We start from the raw sequence: 25,257 nt of genomic DNA on the forward strand, positions 1-25,257 counted from the left end.
TTTATTCTAGACTCCTGCACRTGTGTTTCTTGTGCCACTCCCTCAAAGAACCTCACATAGTAGTCTCCACAGCAATAATTCAGATAAGACAAAATGCTAGTTTTATGGTGTAAGGGTTCTCACATTCAAAAAGTCAAAACAGTTAGAAATATGCTCCCGTGGTTCCCAAATCATGGGCTTCCCAAAAGTCAGTTCACTGGGGAGCATCATTAGCTTCCAGTATCTTCCAAATTAGCATCGACAGAAGATGCTAGTTTCCACTTTAAATTGACCARTCATTGCACAGTTTCTCTAACAGCACAGTGCAGATGCCTAAACATACGTACTTACAACAAACAGAGCTAAGGACTTCGGTGAAAAACTGTAGGATTACTAAAAATTAAAGACTTAAAAGATTAAAATATAGATATATATGRATCATTACAGAAATTTCCTACTACTAATGAAATCACAAAAAGTACATACACAGAAAAATTAAAATTATTAATAAGTTTCCGTTCCAGCTCACAAACAGGGAAGGAAACTGAAATTTTCTAAGATCATATTGTCACATTTCAGGACCCCTTGCTAGAGCTGCTAGTAGAAATTTTATGACAAGTATTTTTCTTTTGAAAAGCTCACCATAGCTTTGAGATCAGGTATGACATAGATGGCTAACATACCAAAACATTGAAGACATTGAAAAAAGTTACTTAAGTTGAACATGCAAGTATATCTGGTACAAAGCATTTGTTGCATTTTGCTATTCCCACTGATTTTACTAAGGCAGTGAATGATATATTAAGGTTTACCTCAGAGAGATCAGGTGCAAGATAATTTAARGCTATAATAAAAACAAAGTAGAAGCTGTTACCAATAAGCAAATTCATGAATTATTTGTTCTAAGGGCAAATGTAGCTTAAAAATTCAGAGGAAGATACATTCTTATTTTACACCTAATGATATCATCATCCATGTGAATCAGATTATGAAAATGTTCTTCATGGTTAASTATGTATTTTTAAAATACATAAAACTGATCAGACTTAATTTAACTGACCATTTTAATGCCATAATAACCTGATAACTACAGACCTCATACAATTACTGCATGGCATGTTTGTCAACCCATTCTCGGATACTAATTTACCAAATGATGATTGCTGTGTTTATGAACTACATTAGCTGGAATATAGACACCGTGATTTAACTTCTCCTTGCCTTCAGAAGATCTTTGCCAGAAGTTTCTGTATCAGACCAAAATCAATCTATTCCAAGGAAAATGGTTTGTCCAACATACAAAGTTAATTTTTGCAGGCTAGAAGTTCGTGACTTCATTAATATTTTTAAATTCCCTATAACTTGGATCACGATGAAGCAATACAGGTTTAGTCCATTTAAGTCCATTACCACAATTTTATTATGTTCTCAGTGTTGAAGATAACTAATTCTAACATTTGCACATTCAGGAAAATTAGTTTTGTTAATACTTGAATGTTTGCCTACTTTGAGATTCCTAACAGGAAAAATACTTCTAAAGCATTCTAATTTTCCCTCAGCTGACAACTATAAAAAGATTAAATTTTCTAAGTGGACAGACATCATTAAAACTAATAAACTCCAGAAAGTATATCCTGAGTAGATATACAGAAAAATCAGTATAAATAAAATATTATAAGATAGCTTTCCTGTCTGGTGACTTCATAGCTTATGACAGGATGAGCTGTGTGGTTTTGTCCTCTTTATTACATACCGATACAACACTTGGTCTATTTCTACACTGAGACTGCAGGACAAACAAATAACAATTTCCCTTCATCTCTGTCATCATGGGACACTGACACTCAAATTTCCAGGGTTGAAACACGTAACTCCACATCTCGACACACCATGGTTATAAATGCACTTCTAGAGAATTAACTGGATTGCTGATGTTTTTTATTGGAATGAAGTGAGTATGTGTCACAAGAGGAAAAAAAAGTTGTCGAGGCTTTTTGCTCAGTTAGAACTGAGTCMGTGTAAAGAAGTCAGGTGCACAGTTCACTTTTGCAAATGAGCATGCATTTTTAATTTTGRGTGAGGTCAGAGTCAATTCTTTTCCCTGAGAAGAGCACTATTAAAACTATATTACTGACCTGCAAACTCAATCCAACTCTTTCTCCGACTTTGCTCACTATTCAGCAAAATGTCTTCTTGTTAATTATCAATATCATCAAGGGATAGTTTAATTGCAAGGCTGTCTGCAGTTCAGACTATCACAGCAGTACTAGCAGGGAATCTTGCACTGCACATAATTGGTCAGGTAATTAGAATACAACAACGGTAATTGCCTTGTTACCAGAAATAAGTGGCACAGGGCAAAATGCAGGACTGATGGAAGAACTGGGGAAACCAATGCAGCTGCCAAGTGTGCATTTTCCCCTACTTCACAGCAGAGCTAAACAGTGCAGGTGGCTTGCTGACACTATGTTCTTCTGCAGGATCTGTCTTCTCTGTCCACTGGATAAGAAGAAATTTAGCAAACTGCATGTATTTCAGGACAATACTAATATGAACAGACATCACTGCTGCAATCGACAACTACCAGTTCTATTAGACATGGTACAATCACAGGCTGGGAATTAATGTAGAATCTCCATAGTCTTGACAACAGGAGGTGTTTTCAGCACACCACAGACCTATATAAATGGAAGGTACTCACCCGGAAAAGGCCATCCTGCTCTAGGAACTACTTTCAGGACAGTTTAGATGCTACCACCAGAGGTACTTTAAAACAGACAAATACGATCTTTTCTGGCAAGCTTTTTCCAAGACATTCTGTACACTTTATTCAAGCGTTCTTTGGTCCACACCTTTTCCCTTAACTAGATCTCCTTCCGTGATCCAGCACTTGTCTTTCTCTTCTCTCATTTGTAAACATCAGGGTCTACTCTTCATGTCTTTCAGCATGAAAAGAAGGGTTAGATTACAAAATAAGGGTGCAGAAAATTCTCTGCCCCTTCAAACACCATCCTAGTTGCACTTTTTTTTTTTACATCATACCCATTTTAGATCACCTTCCTTAAATATAGCTGGCCAGACTGGTACACACTATTTGGCACCAGATACTCTTACTGTTTTATACAACGGCAGCGGTACGTTCTTATATTTTCAGGAAAAAGCCTTCACTGGCCCCAGCTGACTGCTGCATGGCAAGCAATGAAAACTCAAGTGTTTCCATACCACTACCATTTGGGGCTCATAAAAACTCCTGCTTATAATGGGAATTCTTCCTGTGCTTCATGTACAGGGTTTTCCAATTTTCTACTAGATTTTGCCTCTAGGACTCCAAGTGGTAGAGTGTCAAAATTCTTCCTCAGTTTATCCTACTGTTATATTAGCAGTTCTTCTCAATCCTACATGGCCACATTTATCCTAATACATGTATTCTCTACACTATCTAGAGGCAACAAGTCATAAATTCTTGTATGAGAAGATTCAGCAATCTTATGTCTAGATCAGTGCTCCTTTAGGAATTTCTCTCTTCAGGTGGTAAAGAACCTGCTCTTACCTATACAGACTTCCCAAATGGAACCACAATGCTTCATTTGTATGGGGAAGAGAAAAAACATCTCCAGGCATAAAAAAATGATAACCTTTTTTATTATTTAAGATTAAAATATAGATATATACATGGATATTTGCTACTTGTCCATACCACCAAATTAAGGCTTCCTTTAAGGAATAAAAATAGAAACATGAAATTCTTTGGCAGACAAATCTCACAGAAAGCTTCTTTCTGGGTGAAAACAAAAGGAACTTTTGTTAAGAAGTGGCTAATTCAATTGCTTGTTGCCTTAGTATCATGGTTACATTAAACCTGCACAAAATGATTCTCCCTAGAAGGAGAAATCCTGAGCCAGATATTATCATTAGGCAAATTCAATCATGTTTGCATTATTCAGATATAATCAGAACCTACTTGTCCTCATCACTGTAATGTGTCTGAATAGCACAGTTGTTTGTAGCAGAAGGCTCCTCACCCCCTCTTTTCTCTTGCAAGGCTAGAAAAAATATTGGACTCTTCATTTCTTTAGGGATTCAGTTCAGCACAACGAATTCCTGTGCTGGAGGCTAATAAAGCAGATGTACAGCATATTTGTCACTGGGCAAACACAGATCACCCTTGAGAAAATGAATAAGATATGGGATTTTTCTAATCTGTGTACATAACCTTAAATATCTAAACACTCTCTCTATATCATTATGAAAGTACAGTTCAAAAATGTTTTCATTTGTCCATGAGAGCTATGAAAACGTATCAGCAGCCTTTAGGATTCTTAAGGCCCCCCAGCTACAGCCTTCACTCATGGTGAAAAGAATAAATTAGTAAGAGAAAATTTGACTACCAAATCCTTCAAAGCGCTGATAGTAATTTCAGCCTCATAATGCTTAATGTTTTCATAAAAAATAAATAATAAATATAAAACCACACACAACACTAAGGGGTTAAACTCTAATTTTACACAGGGAAAAGGGAGACATGCTACTCCTAGTCCTAAAGTTTGTCAACTCTCTACCCTGAGGCAAATCACTAAGACCCTATTAATATATCTCAAAGATTGGTGTGCCCAAAGAAGTCTAACTGGATCCTTATAAAGTTACTRTAAGGTTCCCCCCACCGCCCTCCGTGTTGAAAGCCACAGCAGAACAATCATAACAGTATAAACTAACATCACTTATCATTAATCTCCAGCCCTCCAGCTTTAACCAATTCTGGCATGTTTCTATTAATCTTTGTATTCTATTGTAATATGATTTCAATTCAGTGACTGAAGATATTTATTTTGAATTAAGATTCACAGTTACACAAGACAACTGCTACTAAAACCATGGCTTTTATCTTGATGAGAGCTAAGAGAGAGAAAACAAGGAGAAGTTAAATCCAGAAGTGAGCTAGGACTTAACTCTCCTCCCTATCTCAACCATTGCATCAAGGCCACTCTTAATGCATTTAGCAACAATTAATTCTCAAAGCAAAACAGCCGCAACATTGCTGATGCTCTCCAGATGCAAGCTAAGGAATTAAATCATGGGATAATTCAATTGGAAAATTGGTTGTAATTATGGAGAATGCAGCGTCTGCTTGACTCCTCGTGGTGATTGGTAGTTGCTTTAAGAATAGTGAGGTGGTCTGCACAATGCACAGTGAATACAAATAAGCAGCTATGTTAGGAGAAATCTCATTTAGTTTCACAAAGATATGGATTTAACATTGTTAAAACTGTTTTTGCTGGCATTAATGACAATACATTTTCACTGTCCCATTACTGCCAAGGAACAGAACGACCCACAATCACTTACACACAATTGTAATAACTTTCAGGACATTCTACCTGAAGGAACTCTGAAGAACCTTGCAAACGCCTCAGTGTCATGTTACTCAAACACACACACAGTTGATCTTTCCTACCTGAGTTAATATGCATGCCAACAAACAGATCTGCTCTACCATGTTACTTAATCCCTTCATACCAAAATGATGACAATTTTGAAGAACTGGAGAGTTTGCTCCTCTACACATGGAAAKTCTCAACTGTGATCAACAGAAGAGCAGACTGCACAAAGCTCTAGCCAAAGAACCTCTATTATTGTTGACAACAGGAAAAAAAAATCAGAGAAATTGGTCCAACTTTTTGATTTAAATTAGCTGAGCAGAAAAATAGTCATCATTTGTAAATTCAGTAAAYGTATCCTTAAAATAATATAATGATTCCCCCTTTGTAAAACAGCTTTGCCAGAATCAAACCTTATCATCATTACAACATATGACAGTTTGCTAATAATTATGAATGTATATTTGACAAACTAAGGGACAAATGACCTCTGTATATAATCATACTGACTCAGTGATGGAAATGGAAAGACATCTAGAAATGCTGACTTTCAGACTTCTGACTTAACTAGTAAAACACACAGCCTCTTATCTCGTAGAGCTAGCTAAGTAAGAATSCAGCTAGAATAACAGTGATTACTATGATAGATTATAGCATCTGTGCTCTCGCTACTGAAATGTTTGCCAGAGAAGTTTATGTACTTGAAAAGGTATTAACATAAAAAAACTTCAAAGAATAAAGGATCAATTATTTACAAGCAACTTCACAAATCAGTCATCCAGTATCAAAGTTGAAGCTGTTCTTTTTTAGCACTATCAGCTACACAGTAATGAAAATTGATTACAAAGTCACAGCCCCTCATTAAGTTGCTGTCATTTGGAAAAAAAATCCTTCAAAAGCATTTTTTTAAGTGATTGTAAAAAGACTCCCATCAATTAAAGAGACATATGATAATAAAGAAAAAGTGACAAGTTATGTTCTCTTCTCATTAATAGCATTTTCCAGAGAAGTCGTGGAGGTAAAGGCTAAAATCCGTATAGCCCTTATATCTTATTTACAACTAAAGGAAATTTCATCATCTTGGGGCCAGCGAGAAGTCATTTTTAAATACGCTATATAGTGACCAAAGCGTAGACCTCAGTAGTAGATACTACATATCAAACACTGATTGTAAAACAAATCCACTGAAGAGGCAAGTCTTGTGTTTCAATCTAGCCAAACACTTAAGCATATGCTCTAGATATGGGTAGTCATAATAAATAAAAAGAAGTTCTTCACAGATTTCATTATAGTATGTGGACACTGGCATTTAAGCTGGACATAGCCTTCTAGCAGAATTTTTCCAGTATCAGATATGTTACTACTTGTACTTTATGCATCCCATTGCTCCCCAATTTCTTCCTAGGTTCATTCTGTGAAAAAAAGTATTTTTATATATATATTTATAAATATATATATATAAATATATATATATATTAACCCACTCCTCCCCACTCCAGCATACATTTCTGGACTGCAAGGAATTTATAACATGTTTCTTCACTCCTGACGATTTTTCACAAGCTTGGAATATAGGTTATCAAATGTATGAGCTCTCCTGCCGCTCTAACATCTGCTGGGTGAGCCAGGGAAAGAAATAAGGGCCGAATTGTTCATATAGTAACAAAACMGGTTCCTGAAGCATTCAGGAATATTTTCCAGTGTCAATCTCAGCTCTGGGTATACCTGCAACACCGAGTTGCTGAATTTATCAAGCAGAGCAGTCTCTGAATTTCTAGAAATTCTGCCCGCTCAGAATGCTGTCTGCAACACCTTAGGTGTCATTAGAATTAGACTGGGCACAGTTATATAGTGGACCAGAGACAGAAAAAGTCTTAGGCTGTTACTTGGCCTGCTCTRATACCAAGTCTGAAGAGGAATAAAAACAATGAACAGCCATATGCAGAAAGTTCCAGCATAGAATCAAATCTCACTCCACCTTTTTCCATTGGCTCAGAACATGCAGGAAGTGCACAGCAAAATACATACAAGACCTACTCTCCCTGAAGGATATGATCTCTCCACCACACAAAACAAACCTGAATGCTGATCCCTAAAGTCCAATCTGCAATGAAATACAGCTTTAGTCTTGTCACAGACTCCAGATAAATTGCTGTACAAGAATTTTGTTGTGCAATACAGCACAGAATCATAGAATGCTTAAGGTTGGAAGGGACCTCAGAGGTCATCTAGCCCAAACTCCCTGCACATGCAGGGTCACCTAGAGCACGTGCAGCAGGAGGTTCCATATTAGTTATTATCAGCATATTGCTAGAAGCTGAAATCCAGTTCTCAAATGATCCATATTTTTAACTCTTAGTTTTGAACTTAGAGATTTTCCTTCATTTTAAGGTAATCGGGAATAATTTTGCTGAAAATATGCTCAATTATCTTGGCAAAAAAMCCCACTATTAACCATTTGTTCTTCAACTTGAATTGCACTTCAGCTGCTTCCTGCAGTGGGTCAAGCACTGACTCCGAAAAGCTGTAGACTACTCTATCATCATTCCTAGCTTCAAAGCCATCAGAGACACCATACTTYATATTTTCCCCACTAGGAGAATTATAGATAACCAGGAACCAGATTTTGTGTTCTCTAGCCTGGCAATCGATTCCTTCGAAAACAAACAGCAGCCTCCCAGATCTCATTTACTGTAGATCCCTATGTGGGTAATACATTCTGCTTCATCCATTTTGAATTAAAGAAATTTGCTAATAATAATGTTGAAAGTGTTAGCTGTTGCTGTTCATCCAGATGTTGCCAATGACTTGTAAACAGCTTAGGATGTTTACTAAGAGTATTTTTCAGAATCTACCCTTGTTTAATACATGCTCTGTTCCCTCGATTAGTAACTGGAGAGGTCATTAATTTAAATGCAACACTGTAATTTACTTCAGGACTCTTGCTTTTAATTGTTAACTGATCATAAAACAAAGAGATACTAAGTTGTCTCGACTATTAACTCCCCAGAAACCCTGACTTAATGATAACTCAATCAATATATTTGCCTTAACCGTCTGAAAAAGAATAGACAGAACAACACTGTGCTAAATGATTTTGCACTACTCTGCAATTAGACAGTAGGGCTACAAGAACAGTCTTTTTGGTTCCTCCCCCTCCCCCCGCCTTTTTTCCCCTCTCTCCAGCCTATGAAAGTTCGGCCATTTGACCGGCATGTCACAGCAAACTTACAGTTGTAATAAAGTGACCTTGTTGACATGCACAATCAACTCAGGCAGGCAAAGCCTGCCTTATCCACAGTCTGAAAAGCTGAAAATGTTATGGCAGTCAGACATAAGCCATTCTCTGCCTCCTTCTGGCACATTTCCACAACTAAGAAAAACAGAGTAGGATAAAAGCTGCATAATCATGTTATTTCAACATTGTTTCTACCATCATCTGAAGTAACTCCTTGTAACTAGAACATTCCTGAGCCTTCAGCTGCTCAAAAAATAATAAATAACAAAACAGTCTTGCAGTTCAGGCTTTCCTTTGATAAATGAAGTTACCAGGTGAAAAGAAGTTATGATTCAATCTTTATTATGCTGTTGATGTAACTTGAAGGTTCCATGACTGCCAGAGTTTATTGTAGGCAGTAAAATGCTTCCCATCATCACCTGACCCTTCCACTTCTTGGAGACACTGGATGCACATGAAAGTACCAAGCTAATCCATGCTAAAAGCAGTACACAAAGCAAGTTTTTGTTGCTCTGTCCACCACCAGGTTTATTTGCTCAATAAGGGCAACAACAAACAATATACCTTCTGGCTCAGCAGTTTGAGCTCTTCTTTGAATCCAGAGAAGTCTACACATCACCTTATTTATTCATGTGTGTGCCAGATAATTTAGAGGGACAGTCTCTCATTAAAGAGTTGGAAGATCTGCTCTTGGCCATAGAACAGGAAGAGGAAAAAATATAGAGAGAGAAACACAGAGAACAATAGCTAAAAGCCCATTATTAATTTTCCTGAATTCTTAAGCAGATGCCACTTTGAATTAAGCTTGTCATTTCTGTTATGAAATTCAAGTATTCATTTCTGCAAATATGGCTTTCATCTAGGGTTGCAAGTCATGTGCCATTAAGAGGCACTGTTTTCAAAAACTGTATTTTTCTCATTTTAGCAAAAGACATTCACTCTATCATCTTTAAACCTCTTTTTATGCAGGGAAGGTTAAAGAAAAAAGGTCAAGCATTTCTAGTTTGGTTGCATCTGATGGACTAAAAAGACTGGGAATCTGGACTATACGGACTAAGGGGATTAAAGAAAGAATTTCTTTATAAAGAAAGATGCATAATGTAATTCACCACATGGAAAGACAATGTGACTGAAAAAAGATTACCTTTAACACTCTAATTGCTTACTTTCATTAGCATAAAAYAACATGACCTGTTTAGGCTGCTATAAAAGAAATGTTAGAACTACACCATTATGCTTACTGAGCCCCTCCCCTTTAAAGATAAATAGAACTGGTCAACTATAACATCAAAAATTCTCACAAGATTTTAAGATTTAGACAAGACTTCAGAGACTAAATCTTAAGAAATATTTCTTGCAACATCTCTGAAGCAGTACACTATACTAGTCTTTCCAACAATAAGATACTATGCAAGCATCAGTATCAACATATCCTTTACAATATCCAAACAATTCAAACTTCATCAGAAAACTAAGGACTGATAACAAGGACTGAATTATGCAAAAGAGATCTCTCCCTGCCCGCCTCCCTCCCCCATATCTGTCTAGATCAAGCAAAACAGTAAAACCATACTTGGGGTAACTTTGCCCTAAGATCCCAAGTGAATCATGACCTTTTCTCTATCACAGTTCCAAATTAATCATCTCTTATTTCTGGTTAATTGGTGGGGCTTTGTCCTTTTCAAGAGTTACAGCAGTAAAACATATCAACTTTCAGAGTTCTGCAACTCTTATAATGTATTCACTCAAGATTAGGTGTAGAAACACCTGTAACACAACTACAACAAGGTTAACAAYGAAAACATTCTAATCATTGTCAATTTGCTAATAATATACTCTCACAAAACATATATGTATAAAGTACTCCATGAGGATATCTGCTTATCCAAAGTGGATCGGTCAACTTCACATCACCACTACTTCAGAGCAAGCATGCTTAGTTCTTAAGGTTAGGTTAAGGTGCAGAGATATGAAGAGTCTGACAACTATGAACACAACTCACCTTGGGCTACTATTTTAACCACATTGTGCCTCAGTTTCTCACTGAGGACAGCAGAAAATTCTCTGAACTCTTAAAAATGTTAGGAAGTGCCTGAAGTGGAAGAGTATTTTCAGAGTCTAACAGGTAAAGTGATAAATAAGCTCTTATGGGTCACTGTAATGATTGGTAATGGATATAATTAGACCATGCTTGAGACAATACACAGCGAATTGGCTACAAGGCTTATACAGTGTCCTGCTGACATACCATTATCATATCTTCTATTTTATGTATAGAGGCATGGGGTTTAACTATGACTGGCATGGATTTTTTTTTTTTTAAAAACGCAAAAAGTAGAGGTAGCTGGCACAGTAGAAAAAGATTAATTTATTCATTCACTGAATGCTCTCTGCATAGATCAGTGAGTTTTCTATATTTGAAAAACACAAAGTTATAGAAGAACGTATGTGTGGATGTACATCAGTACTTGGGATAAAGGACACTACCTACATCACAGGAGAATAGAATCTAAAAGTGTACATGAATCTAGAAGCCTTTTCCTTTAAAGGTCAGTCAAGTGCAAGACATGCTTCCTTCCAGGTGTCCTTCCAACATGCTTCTCATCTTGCCAAGAAGAAAGTATTTCTAAGAGTGAGAAAGAGTCCATTTGACAAGTCATCTATTCTTCATTGCTTACGCCTTTTTTAAATACCCTTTTTGGAGTACATAGTCACAGATAACACAATTCATTAAGACATACTAACATCTGATGCATATTAAAATTATTTTTTTCTTTTTTTTCAGTTTGAGGAATAAAAYGTTTCATGATTAGTGCAACTCTTCACTGTGTTAAGGAACAAACAAGAACTCCAAAATCCATAGTCTATATAAAAATATACTTATCCTGTAAACAAATCTGAGATAGTAATTCTCCTTTTTAGGGCAAACCCATTAAAGAGAAATGGTGTTGCAATAACAAAGCACAGGCATAGTACTAAGAGCAAACCACAAAATTCTAGCAACATCTGGTCCACTTCATATGCTGACACTGTACGACCTGAAATCTAGCCATCATAAAAAGTTGCATTTATTTCTTCACAGAGTAGTTGGCTCTGGATGCCAGTTTATTTTGTTTTTAGCATATAAATGTTGCATAAATGGGTATGTATTGTGATACTGGATATACATATATTGCCAAGCTGAGTATCAAAATTTAAATCTCAAGTACAACAGCCAGAACTATTCTATAAATAATTCTATTAAAAAAAWCTGCAAACAAAAAATGATTGTAATCTCCTATAAATCTCTTATTTGAAACAAGAACTGAAAAATTATTTTCAGCCTACAGGATGCTTCCAGGTTTCAACTAGTTCTTCCACAATTTCACTTGCAGTGCAGCTCATCTTTTAATTCACATTGCTAAATTTTAGGGCTAAATTTTAGGCAGAATAATAGAACTAACAGAAAAATAAATCCCATTCGGAAAAACAGAAGTTATGAAAATATGCAGGTTTTCATAGACTATCTGTACTTTATCTGAATACTTATAAACAGTAAAAACAAGCATGCTTCATATCACAGTCATATGACTTTAATGACTACTCAAGTATYTGGAATGAATCTTGGCACATTACAACAACCCACATTGCTTTCTAACAGTAGGAGGGATGCAATACATATCCAGGCCTCCAAGTTCTCCATCAAAATTTGCAACATGCAAAAAGAATTTTTCTTCTAACAAAACAAAAAAAAATGTCCTGATTAAGCAGTTGTTTCATCCTCAGTCCCAGCCTCACAAAACCTCAATCACCACAAATTGATTTACTAAAAGGTTCAAAAAACACTCTGAAATTTTGTTTAAAGGAAACTTCTCACTTCTATGGGATGAATGCATAACCTCAAAACAATCTAAGTATCAATGGAACAGAAGATTTGTTCACCTAGCATGAGTTCAGTTACTCTGTTTACTCTTTTCTCATCCCATGGTGAACAGATCTTTTCCAAACAGAAATTCTACTTCAATTTTCAGTAGAACTGCAGGTGCTAGAAGTCTATCTTCTGCTTAAGAGTTCTACAAGGAAAAAAAAATAAGCTACTTGCAAGCTCACATTGATTTATATTCTGCTTTGTTAATAAAGTGATAATCTAAAAATATTATCTGCTTCATATTTCTCTGTCTGAGGAATAATAAATTAAAGTCAACAGTCATTTTATAATCCTGCAGTTCATTACCTCCTATTTCCTAATATCCTCATTGCCTTAGCCTTGCTCTGTTTCTTTAGCAGTGTTTACAAAATTCAAAATCAATTAACACAATGTGCATGTACTTCTTGTTTTAGAACTTACTGGAGCTTTGCAACTAACAGATGGCTGCTTATGACACTATCCTCATTTACCTGGCACTTTGTCTGCCATACTCGATTAAAGTTTAATCTGCATTTTCCATTGTGAAGTTCTCAACTGGTGTTCCCATTCGCAGGGTGGCTTGTTACTTTAWGGATTCTTATTTGAAATGGCAGTCACACTTCCTCAAGCTATTTCTTCATCTGAAATTTTTATCAAGTTTCTGCATATTTGTGTGGCCCTGAGAGTTTCAGAGAAAGTAAGCGAGTTRCAGACCCTGCTATCTAGTATCACATGGTTTAAAACAAGAGCAGACAAGCAGCCTGAATCACCAGAGACAAGAACGGGCAGGCCTCTAATTCTTCAAGTTTAAAACTGAATTTACAATTGGAAAAATATCACACTGACATTTATTCAAGCACAGATTTGGATCCATTTGTTTTGGTACAAGTAACAGCTGGACTTTCTTCCCCAAATACACAAGAGGAACTCTATTCTGTTTTCTATCCTCGACTCAAAATCTGTCTCAGGAGCAAGTCATGGTTGTTCACYAAGATCAGGGACAACAATTACTGCCCTCCACAAGCCCATAGGCAGCACAACCTTGTTGACAGGAAGCAAAGCAAGTCTCACCCTTGCAAGAGGACCAGATGAACACTGTGGGAAGGCAGCACTAGGAACAAACTCTGGAAATGTACACTAATTGATGTTAAACCACCACCAACTCAGAACAACAACAACAACAAAAAACAGTGTGCATTGAAATTGGGAGCTCAAGTGCATGTGGCTGGTTTGACCCCTTTTTAGGTTTACCAGAGAGGCAAATGACTCGTTCAGTTGGGCATGACAAACACATATGGACACACAGCTACAAAGAGGAACTTCTTTCGTCTAGAAACTGTCTTCTAACCACAAGCTTGCCTGCTTAAGCTGCCGCCTTGAAAAACACAACTACAGTTCCCAAATCTTCAGTTCCCGATATTTCATTAGGACAGACCACAGTACATTTTCTGGTATAATATATTATGAAGTACCATAAATAATTAAAAATTAATCACACTTGTCAAAATAAATAAATGCATTCAATGATGCAGCGCGCCTGAATTTTTTATAGCATCTCTTTGCTTATTCATGAAATAAAAGTCTAGTACTCCGCAATGGATTGCCTCCTCATTACAGCACATACAAGTCTGATTCAGATCCCAACAGTGGAGGTTCTTCTGTCAATCTTCAGCACATCAGTRGAATTTTTATATTAAAAATCTCTGATCTTGTAAAAAGTTACATAAGCGGGACTTCAAAAACATTAGCTACAACAGATCTTYGTGCATTGTATTGGGCATAGCTAGCAGATACACCACTGATTTTACCCCCCACTTGCGCATTTAGAGGAACTTTAGCACAAAGTTATCTTCATTGACTCCTTTCTACAGATTTCTATAAACAGACAATTCTATAGTTATGGACAAATACCCAGTATATTTACATAACAAATAATTCAGTACTATTCACAAGCCTTTAATTGACTAGCAAGTAAAATTTGTTACCTAAATAGCACCTTTATTTCCTGAATCTTCAAAATGTTCTGAAAAGCTGCCCTCTCTTCTAAGAGACAGGCAGGCAAGAGGAAGGAGGGAAGGAAAGGAACAATCCTCCTAGTACAGACCAGAGATACACAGGTTATAACATATGAACAGAGAAAGCACCCAGTAGTATGTCCCCAGCATATTTCCCCAAGATGTTTCCAAGGATCTCAGCTCTGCAGGGTAACATCAAGACTAACGTGTCCAACTCTGAGCTGCCCAGGGCAAGAGAGAAATGGAACTGCAGGACAGAGTCCAGGGCAGGGCTACAAAGCTTGCTAGGGGACTCCAAAGTCTCTCTTCCAAAGAAAGGCTGAAAAAGCTGGGCCTGTTTAGCCTAGAGAAGACTAAGTGATTCTTATCAGCATATACAAACCTCTTAAGAGAGAGTATCAAGAGGATGGTGCCAGACTGTTTTTAGTGGCGACTAGCAATAGGATGAGCCAATGGGCACAAACAGAGAGTTTCACCAGAATATGAAGAAAAACTTCTTGACTGGGGAGAAGGAGAAGGGAAGAAAGGACAAAACACTGAATTGGTTGCCCCAAGAGGCTGCAGGACTAAGCCTGTACCACATGAGAGGGAAGGGACATGACAAAAAAGCAAACCTAAGTTCTCACAGTATCTTGCTTTCAGATACTGGGAGATTTCCAGCAATTTCCTGCTCACCCTTTTACATAAAACAAATAGAAACAAATGTCTTGTACATGATTCATTCTATCAATGATTTGACATGGCCAAGAGAGCCAAGTGACAAGGATGAGCTAAACCATCTCAAAATCTAGTTATGCTGTTTATCTCAGTGCATTACTGTCTGCAAAGGAGATGAAATGAGATTGAGATAATTGGAAGTACAATTTGCAGGGAACAGTGGGGGTTGGAATTACTGTGCTTAATTATTTCAGATTGAAACAGACCACACAACTATCTGTGCCAAGTAGTTGTAATTAAAGTGATTTAAAAYAGAAAGATGAAATTCCTAAGTGTTGATTTTTCAAATGAATCTTTACATGCACAGGAGCTAGTCATCTGTGATCCGTAGGTCTTAAGGGGTGCAAGCGAAGACTGCAATTATACGTCTGACAATTTTTAAAAAAGAGGAACAACACATAACCACCTAATACAAATAAAAATCCACCAGAACTGTGTGCCATTGTGATTTGCCAGAAGATTGAAGAATACAAGCCTCAACCTATATTGCCTGTATTCCAGAAAGARAAAGAAAAAAACTCTGCTTAGAAATAGAATTTCAAATCAACAGTAGTTGAAAATCACCAACAAAAACTATGTTGGAGCACTGCAGTAACCTTGTTGGGCTCTTCACCTGGAAAAAGGGACACTAAAACCCTGTGCTGTCCCAGTCTGAGCAGACTAGCAGCTTCAACCTCAGCTCCTCACATTCTCACAGGCAAATCTTCTCGCTGTAACAATCTACACCTTCCATGTCACCATTACAACAGTTTCAAATGTCTTCTGATTTACTCCAAAATTTCTCTAAATTGTATTTTTCTTTACAGCAGTAGCTTACTACATGYATACACATACTTCAATCTGTACATACACCTTCTCTAATAGAAAACTTGAAAGATATTTGTGTGCATCACAAATACAGTCCACCTGCTTTAAGCACAATACAGATCTCACCAAAAGCATATGTGCTTATGTATCAGTGCCAAAGCAATCAGTGCTAAAAGTKTATTTATAATGGATAGCTGGAGAAAAGTTCTATACTCTGCTATGGATATGGATAAGCAGAATGTGTGAAGAATAAAAGCTGTCATGGACACAAGGAAATTGCTTAAACAAGTTTGCAAGTAAGCAAGCAGTAAGCAGCACTTAGAGCAAAGTTAAAGCTCAAGACTCAAGGGTTTTAATCATTTTAGGCATCTCTTCCATGCACAAAATGACTATGKACAGATCATAATGTTGTCATGCTTTAAATTACTCAGAGTGAAGTAAAGCAGAATTTATCAACAGTTGTTCTAAGAGCCTTTAAGGAAGACAATATACTACTCTCATCCAAACACTGCCCACAACACAGGTCAGCTTGATTCCAATTCTGTGCAAGACTACTTTTGGTATTTTGCTTCCTATATATTTGATGCAGATTGTCTTTAGACAAAAAGCAGATACTTCATACGTAGAATGACTCCTCTTGTTTGCCACACTCCTTGCATTCATTATTTGCCTCAACAAAGGGATTATAACTGTCTAAAGTATTTTAGAGAAYGAAGTTTTTATAATCACTACACCAAAAGCATTTCATGACTGTATTCATTTTACCTTTTGGTGTTCCCTCAGAGTGATCTCTTTTGGGTCCATCCAGGATATTTAGCYGTGAAAGCTCTTCTGCATTCAGTCTAAGCCAGGCTTTGCTGTGGTATTCCTGCTCTTCTGCAGAAAGGAAATATTCCAGCTCACAAGGAGATTCAAAATTACAATCAAACACTGGAAAAGAAAAAGAGAGAAGAAACACATGAGGTTAAGATCAGCTTCCTCTGTGCTGGAAGATATACGCATACTTATGCAGGTTTTGTTGTTGTTGTTGTTGTTGTTGTTTTTTTAAATAAGCCAGGACTTGTTTTCTTCTGCAATGAGGTAAAGAGATGAGGGAAGTCCATAAATAGGTAACAGTTTATTCAAAATGGACCACACTGAAAGGTTTATTGTGGAGGCAGCAAGAGACCAAGAGAATGGCCAAAAAAAGTCACTTTGTTTTGGTTACATATAAGGGCAGCACAGGCTAAAGCAGGGAAAGTCATCAGAATGAGGAGAAATAGCTTACTCACATGATAAAATGAAATCTCTTCTGGGATGCAGGTTCAAATTCAACCAGGACCATTACAGCACCAATGCTACTAACTTTATAGTCATTTTCCAAATCAGTGAGCCAGGACTCTACAAAACAAATCTCATGTATTCTGGCCATACTGTAGATGYTGGCAGCCCTAAGGATTATACCTTAGGCAGTAACCTGTTGACCTCCTGCATTTGAAACATTTCATTGCGGTAGCTGAAGCTTTCTCTGCTGCTGCAAACCTCAGCCTCCTGCACAGGCAGCATCTGTCTACAATCCAGATATTTCTTTCTGACATGTTTCCCTTTTAGAAACTAATTACCCCACTGTGGCATCTACGCTTCTTTTCTCTGTGTACAATTTACTATCACATCATAATTCAAGTTCCTTAATACAGCACCCAGTGATCACCAGAACAGGTTTTATTTTAAGCAACATTGCTGTTTTTCTTGGACAGAGGATATACATTTGCTTCTACCACAGTCAGCACTCAACACAATGCTCATGAAAGGTAAACTACTTTAAAACTAGCCACAGTCAAAAGGCTAGGTTATTTCATAACAGACAAAAAGAAAAAAAAAAATCCAATTGTTCTTTGGAGATCTTCGATAACATCTACTGCCCTGCCACASGTATGTAGAGGACAAATAATCTCTTTAATGGCGATTCAGACTAAGACTTTTTTAAAAAAAAATCTCCAACTATAGTCTCCATTAAACATCTAATTTCTTCACAGTGTGGGCAGATTTATGCAGTTCAGCCTATTCTCCAGGTGATATAACATCTTTTAATCTCAAGGTTAATACTTCTGCCCTCTCTCTAAACTTTTTCAGCTAACTCAGCTTTTYAATAGCAAACTGGAAGAAGCAGAGTCTATTTTTTCCAGTTATTTTTGATTTTCTTACTCAAGTGTTTCATCATGGTCTCAGCATTTTAACTGTTTAATAACACTATGGAAAATCTATAGTGCAAGAAACTCCTATCTACCATAAATAGGAGTAGCAAGGATTATACATTTTTACTTCACTTTGAATGCACAAGACACCGCCCTTTCTCAGGCCTATTATCAACATAAATTTCATGATACCATGAAGCATACTTGAACAGAGACAGCAGGGAAGAGGGCACAAATTCATGCTACTCAGTTTATTGTAATACTGTATAACAAAGCTCAGGCAAGCTTTATCTCTACTCCATTCAATTCACTTACAAAAAGAAAAAGAAATTCAACTTTTTTTAATCCATAAAGTATAAAATCCTACTAAGCTTTCTATCACTGCACAAATATATCTAAGAACAAGTAAACATTGAGCAACACACTACTGAAGACATACCAGTACTAATTCACTTTTGGGGATCACACAGATTAGTATGTGCTCTAAGCCACTGCCAAAAAAAAAAAAAACCACACACCCCCCACACACACACACACCTCACATGACCTATTCTGACACAGAGAACAGCATAAGCCTAGAGAAGCAATGAGGCAAGTGCAACCACTTCACACGAGCTGACTTGATTCTTTCTGTGCTTTTGCCTAAGAAGTCTTATACATTTTAACAACCTGTCAAATAGCCACAATTTGCTTCCACTCTTCTACGATCCAACTTCCAGAAAGCAAAGCCCATGCTTTCTCTTACCCCTCTGAGCCCAAAGAGGGCAGCACTTTGGAGACATCTAAAAGGCTATCTCCTTTTCCTTCTTCAAAACTTATTCCTCCCCAATTATAGTGCTTCCAAAAACTCGATATGAGGGAGTTGAGCTCCCTCATTTTGTTTCACTTTTCAGCAAACTGTCAATTGTTGCTGGAGCACTGGATACAGCAGACCTCTSACCTACAGCCAGGACAACTTATTCAATGAACATGACTCAAAAATAGTCAGCACATTCAGTGTTATGAACCCGGCAAGCAACTGTCACATCTACACACYGTTGGAAAGGAAAGAGACAAGAAGCAATACCATTTCCTTCTCTTGAACAGTTGCAGAGAAGTGGACAAGATCAAACACGCCTGCCACAATCAAGCCAGACACCCTTTAAAATGTCATTTCTTGGAAAAAGAGGAGACTACTTGGTTTATACACCTTAGAGCATCTGCAATTCAATTAAAATATATTGTTCTCTATTTACAAAACCTGTCAGTCCCTGTAGCCTATATTACCAGAATACTGCCATTCTTCATAAGCTCCTACATAAAATTCATCTCATAGCAGGCCCAAATTATACACTGTGATTACCTATTCAGCACAACAAAACGAGGAAAAAGAAATGCTATCTTACCCAATACAGAAAAGCCTACACAAAGCCTAATRTCAGCTTCCTAACCTCAAGCTTTCCTTGCTTTACAGTGTTCATCACCATAATATACAATAAAAATGCATTTAAATTTTTTTCCTCACTGATAAGCTGTTCTTGGAGAGGTAGCTTCTGCAAGACCATATAAACCGCATTTGCAAACACAGAACCTTTTACAGTATTCAAACTACTGCCACAAATCACCTGTCAAGTTTTAATGCCTTTACAACAAGTCTTTCTCCTACTTCTTGACTTTTGTCTTAGCGTGTTTAAGTCTGATACCAAGGTTTTTCTTCCTTCTCCTGCCTGGCTAATCAGATGAAGTTGTTCACCTTTGGAAGACCAGCAAGAGCCATTCTCATTCTTTTTAAGAAAAACAAACAACCCAGCAGACACTACAGGAAAGGCAATTAAATGCAACAGAATCTTTAAACCTTTAGTGATTTTAAGCTACTATCAATACAAATTGACTAAATATAGAATTTCAAGATTTGGATAGTATGTCTAATCAGCAAGACTTTTTTTTCCCCCCAATTAGATGGCAYACAAACATTTATATCCAGAGTACACATCTGTACAACATCTATATTGACATTATAGATCCTGAGGATTCCATAGGAATTTAGGTTCCAACAATTGCAAAGTTTCTCTTAAAAAATACTGCAAAAACGCAGGATCCATTACCCAAGAGATTTTTGCATCTGCAGCCATTAGGCCCTAAAGATACAGAACAGAATAACTTATTAGAATTCTATTTTGTAATCATTCTTCTAAAGAAGCAAAAAACAATGTTTACAATCAAAGTTTATCACCTGCTGAAGAAAGGCAGCAGACATCAATCCATGTAAGAAAACAGAGGATACTAACAATAAAGTGTTCATTAAGCCCCCATCTGATTGAAAAGACAGCAGAATCTATGTACATCTGATGATTATGGATCTTRCGAGTGCTTCAATTTATTTATTTTTAATCAAAGAAGATGTCAACAGTAATTTGTGTATAAACAACTAAAATCTGGCAACTATATCTGTTTCAATTAAACTGATTCAAGTTTTCTAATAAACAAGAGATGAAGAATAGTAGCATAAATAATACCACATTCCCCAAACACAGTAATTTGCTGGAAATATCCTTTTACCATGTTACAAGTCAGATTATCGATCGGTTKCTTGGCTCAGCTTAGATCACTTGTTTAACTACATTCACTAAAAATGCCTCATAGCATACAGAAATATAATGTCTGTTATTTATAAGAAACTACTAATTCTCCTTTCTTCAGTGACCCTATAAGGGATTAAGCTTATTTGTTTTTAGTCAAATCTCCTTTCAACCACAGAAAGCTTATTAGTCAGTAATTTCCTCATACACTGTTCCTTTCCTACATGTTACTGTTTATCTTTCAAGGCTCCTTTTCATCTCTTGGTTCTCTTYCCACATCAGTGGATCGCTCTCCTGGAGAGGGGCGGCAAGGCACATGTCTTCCCTCACTACAAAAAGAGGTAGTGTATAGAAGTTCTCTGTTCTCAGAAGGACCAGCTTAAGCAATACACCAATACACAACTGCACCTGTTCAGCTTAAATATAGCGAATTGTCGCTCTAAGTGCAGATATAAGCACACAGCTAGGAGGTCACTTACACAGATCAAAGTGAAACCACAACCTTGCTCAAGATCATACCTCCTCCACTGGCAAGAATCACAGCAGCAGTGTAAAAATAGGTTTAAAAAAAAAAAAACACGCACAAATCTTGCACTGATTGTCTCTTTATATACAAATATTGACAGATATTCCTTGCAGAGAATATATAATTTAAATTGTATAGCAGAGAAGTGCTCTGCTGAGTGAGCTTTGAGACCTCCATCAATACCCACTAACCTCTATTATACTCATGTTATAAGGCCTGTAAGCTTTTAATTTATGACAGGGAAATGACAAATTGATTTTCCTGTTATTAATCCTAAAGAAAGTGTCAGTTCCTGAAGCTTTCTCCATTTCCTCTGGGTAAAACAGGATTCAAGCTAAGGGTCTGGATCTCCTTACTAGGTCCTTCTGAAGTTCTGCCCAATACTTTGGGGGACACATATAGGGTAATGTAAGGAAGCCTGCAGTAATAACTGTTTTTCCCCAGAAATCAGACCCTGAATAGCAGACTTCCCGCTCTCGTCTGTCAAATTAGTTGTTTGCAAGGAGGAACTCCTAGGAAGAGGCTTGTTAAATATTGGTCAGGCCCAAGGAAGAGAGCATTGCCCCATTAGCATGAAGAAGCTGTGAAACCCCTTGCCAATTAAGCCCTAATGCCACCTTTCTGCTGCATGGCAGGAGATACAACAACAATCTAAAATTAGCAAATCCATCACAGGACAGAAGAGCTCAGAAAAGCATGCGAAGAGGCAGTGGAGGAGAGTAAAAGATATCAGTAGTCAAGCAAATTGAAGATGTAAAATAATTTAATTGTTGTTCTTGCAGAGAGAGAGAACAAACAGATGTTTTCACCTGCTTCCTTCCATTGCTCGGCACTGAGGAAGAGCAAAACGGTAGACCACAAAGGACAGCAAACTACACACATCATGACTGGGCACCAACAAGAGCCTTAAGTGCCCCCTCACATTTGCCTGCTTTCCTTTGGGCTGCCCCCTCTGCCACGTGTTTTTTAAGAGATGAGATCAGGAACTCAGAAAGAAAGCCAAGACCCTTAGGGTACAGCAACACACAGAGCACTTGAGGATTCATACACCTGGACACACCTCCCTGCTCTCTGCACAAAGCAGTGGCCGGCTGAGCAGCTGGTCTGCAAATCCATTCCTTTCCCCACCACGAGGCTGCAGCCTGTTCTCACCAGTGACTTCGGCTTAATTTAAAACTACTTAGCGCCAGGGAGCTTATCGCGCCGCGTCCTCCCTCCGCCCCCGGGCGTCTTCATCTACTTTCTCTCGACCTTGCCTCTGCTGACTAGGATTTCTCCCCGCCCTCACAGAATGACCGTTAAGGCGAGTGCAGCTCACGAGGYGGGCCTTTATCCTCCGACGGTTAGGACTGGTGCACCGATCACTCACCCCCTCTCCTCTCCCCAGACGGACAGGACGAGGGCAGCTCACGAGGCGAGCCGTTATCCCCCGACCATTAGGACTGCTGCAGCCGTTACTCGCCCCCGACCGTTAGGACAAGAGCAGCGCGGGAGCTGCGGCCGTTACCTCCTTCCCCCCTCCCCCCCCCATTGTTAGCACTGCTGGGGCGCGCGAGGCGCGGCCGTTACCCCTCAAACCTCAAGGCAGGGGSAGCCGTTACCCCGACGACCGTTAGGGCGAGGGCTTGCGCGCGAGGCGTGGCCGTTACCCCTCAACCCTTAAGGCAGGGGSAGCCGTTACCCCGACGACCGTTAGGGCGAGGGCTTGCGCGCGAGGCGTGGCCGTTACCCCTCAACCCTYAAGGCAGGGGCAGCCGTTACCCCGACGACCGTTAGGGCGAGGGCTTGCGCGCGAGGCGTGGCCGTTACCCACCAGCGGCGGCGCTGACCCGCAGGCGGCCATTTCGCCACACCACAATGGGGGAAGGGCAAGACCCCAAGATGCCACCCCTTCTGCAGCAGCCCCCTTGGGCAACGCTGTATTTATTTAATTACTAYTATTATCCTTTAATGCTGCTGACCACAGTCTCTTCTTAGCTTCTCTCTCTGCAGGGAGCTCTCCAGGCCGCCAGCCGGCCACTCAACAGCACGGGCAGCACAGGGCTAGGCAGGCACTCTGCTCCCAAGGACTCCATGGTGCTGACAGCTGCAGCACAGCCGCACTTCAGCCGGAGCCTATAATGGCTCGGGGTTGGGCCCGGCCCAGCTCACCTACCAGGGCCAGGTGTGTGCCCACAGCTCGGCCCCTCCCTCTACCAGCCTCATTAAGGGAAAGCTAAAAAACCTGCTAGTTTGTGCACAAGAGATAGTGTTACAATTATATTGCATGCCCTCAAAAAATAAAGTTTTAGAGAAACTGCACCCCATGGGACACACAACTGCACCAGCTTTGTAGAAAAACTGAATAACCCCTGGGATTAGAACTGGGGGATCCTGATGCTCAGGACTCCCTGCTACCTGTCAGGTGGTTTGCTTTCATASTTGGAGAAGCTGCTCTCTTAGTGCCAAAAGCTTTTAAATTAATTTACTAGAGGGCAAATAACACCTGGATGGCTCACGCCTTCCAGTAAATGACAATAATGTAACCATTAATTTATTTGTTAAGAGAATCTTTAAAATGACAGCATATACTTTATATCCACTGACTCCCTCAGTGTGCACTAGGGACTGAATCACCCAAATCTCTGACAGCTGCTTTGTTGGGTGGAAATGAAGCTACAAAGCAGACGACCAGGAGTTCTCTATCAGCCCATTAGGAGCACGGGCTCCCACAGCAGCTCCAGAGCGAGGTGCAGGGGGAGGGGTTGGAAGAACAGCTGCTAATAGCTCTCTTTTTCATTTCTCCTGCTGTAAAAAAGTCACAGAGCTTATCCCCCACACAAGAAATATTTGTCCAGCAAGTCTCCCATGCACACAGTAAAAACAATCAATGAAAGYGCATTTTTAATGCCAGTCCTGGTCAAAAGCCTGAAGAAAAGAAGTGACTAACAGTGATTGTTAGAAAACATGCTCCAGTTGGCTCAAAACAGTAGCTTGATGAACTGTCATGTTTTGACAGTTCATACAAGGGATGTCTTGCATGAAGTCTGAGAGATCTCTAGAGGAAATGAATACTTGAGAGACAAGGAGAAAAGGCATTTGTTGTCTTACTGTATGCTGTTCTATTACTGAAGAAATGTTGGGCTGTCATTGGCATATTATCTGCAGATGAAAGAGGATATAAGGAAAAGGATAACATCAAAGAAGGTAAAATTTTCTCCCTGGTAGGATTTTTTTATTATTATTATTATTATTCTTTGCTTAGCACAGCCTTCAGTTTACTTTGGCAGCTGCTGCTTCTTCTGTGATTCTCCCCRTACCCCTTGATGTGCAGCCCCATTACATGTGGCAAATGGAACATCTAAAGATGGCTRCAAGAATTCCTGCACACATATATGAGGTGACAGCATCTGCTATTTTATATAGAGCAATTTCATTACTTTAGTATTACCAAAAGCTTTCTTTGAAAGTTAGGAGATGTCTGAAATAAGGTTGTATAGCACTTTTGCATTATCATATACAGAATCCATTCWTTTTTTTCCTTTAGGACAAAATCTTATTCTCCTTATTCCTTTCCCAACTTTATCTTGCCATGCAACCTGGAGCTTGTTGTAGTAATTAGTCCATATCTGTACTTTTCATTATACCTGCTATTTGAGTCAGGTATCATGACAGAGTTAGCACTCTGAGGACGACAATGTTAGTCTGATTCATTGTAGATTTAAAGAGCCAAGTAGTCGTGGGAACCCAACTGCGACACCAGTTCACCTGGCTGGGGCCTCCGTCCGGCTGCCTCACGTTCAGCCTCRTGGAGCTTAAGGCAGCAGTACCTAACTGGTTCCCAACTCTCAGGAGTGAGCTGGAGTTTTAARTTCATATGCACAGGAGTACTTGATAAGAGCTGTGCTCAGCCTACCACAMGAAAAAGCTAATAACCTGGCACCTTGCTGAGCAGTGGTCCCCCCGCCACTGCTTCCTGAGCAGCAAGTACTCAGAGAGAATG

General features: G+C 38.7%; 1 protein-coding gene across 1 annotated transcript in view; it reads right to left on the reverse strand.

The window, feature by feature from the left end:
* Positions 1 to 25,257, reverse strand: part of ALK (ALK receptor tyrosine kinase) — a 201,341-nt gene that overhangs the window by 170,504 nt on the left and 5,580 nt on the right. Inside the window, exon 2 of the mRNA XM_026048109.1 lies at positions 16,783 to 16,947. Within this exon, the coding sequence (XP_025903894.1) occupies positions 16,783 to 16,947 (165 nt within the window). The remainder of the gene's footprint in view (positions 1 to 16,782; positions 16,948 to 25,257) is intronic.

Source organism: Nothoprocta perdicaria, unplaced genomic scaffold (assembly GCF_003342845.1).
Source record: "Nothoprocta perdicaria isolate Ctin4 unplaced genomic scaffold, notPer1 scaffold_51, whole genome shotgun sequence".
NCBI lineage: Eukaryota > Metazoa > Chordata > Aves > Tinamiformes > Tinamidae > Nothoprocta > Nothoprocta perdicaria.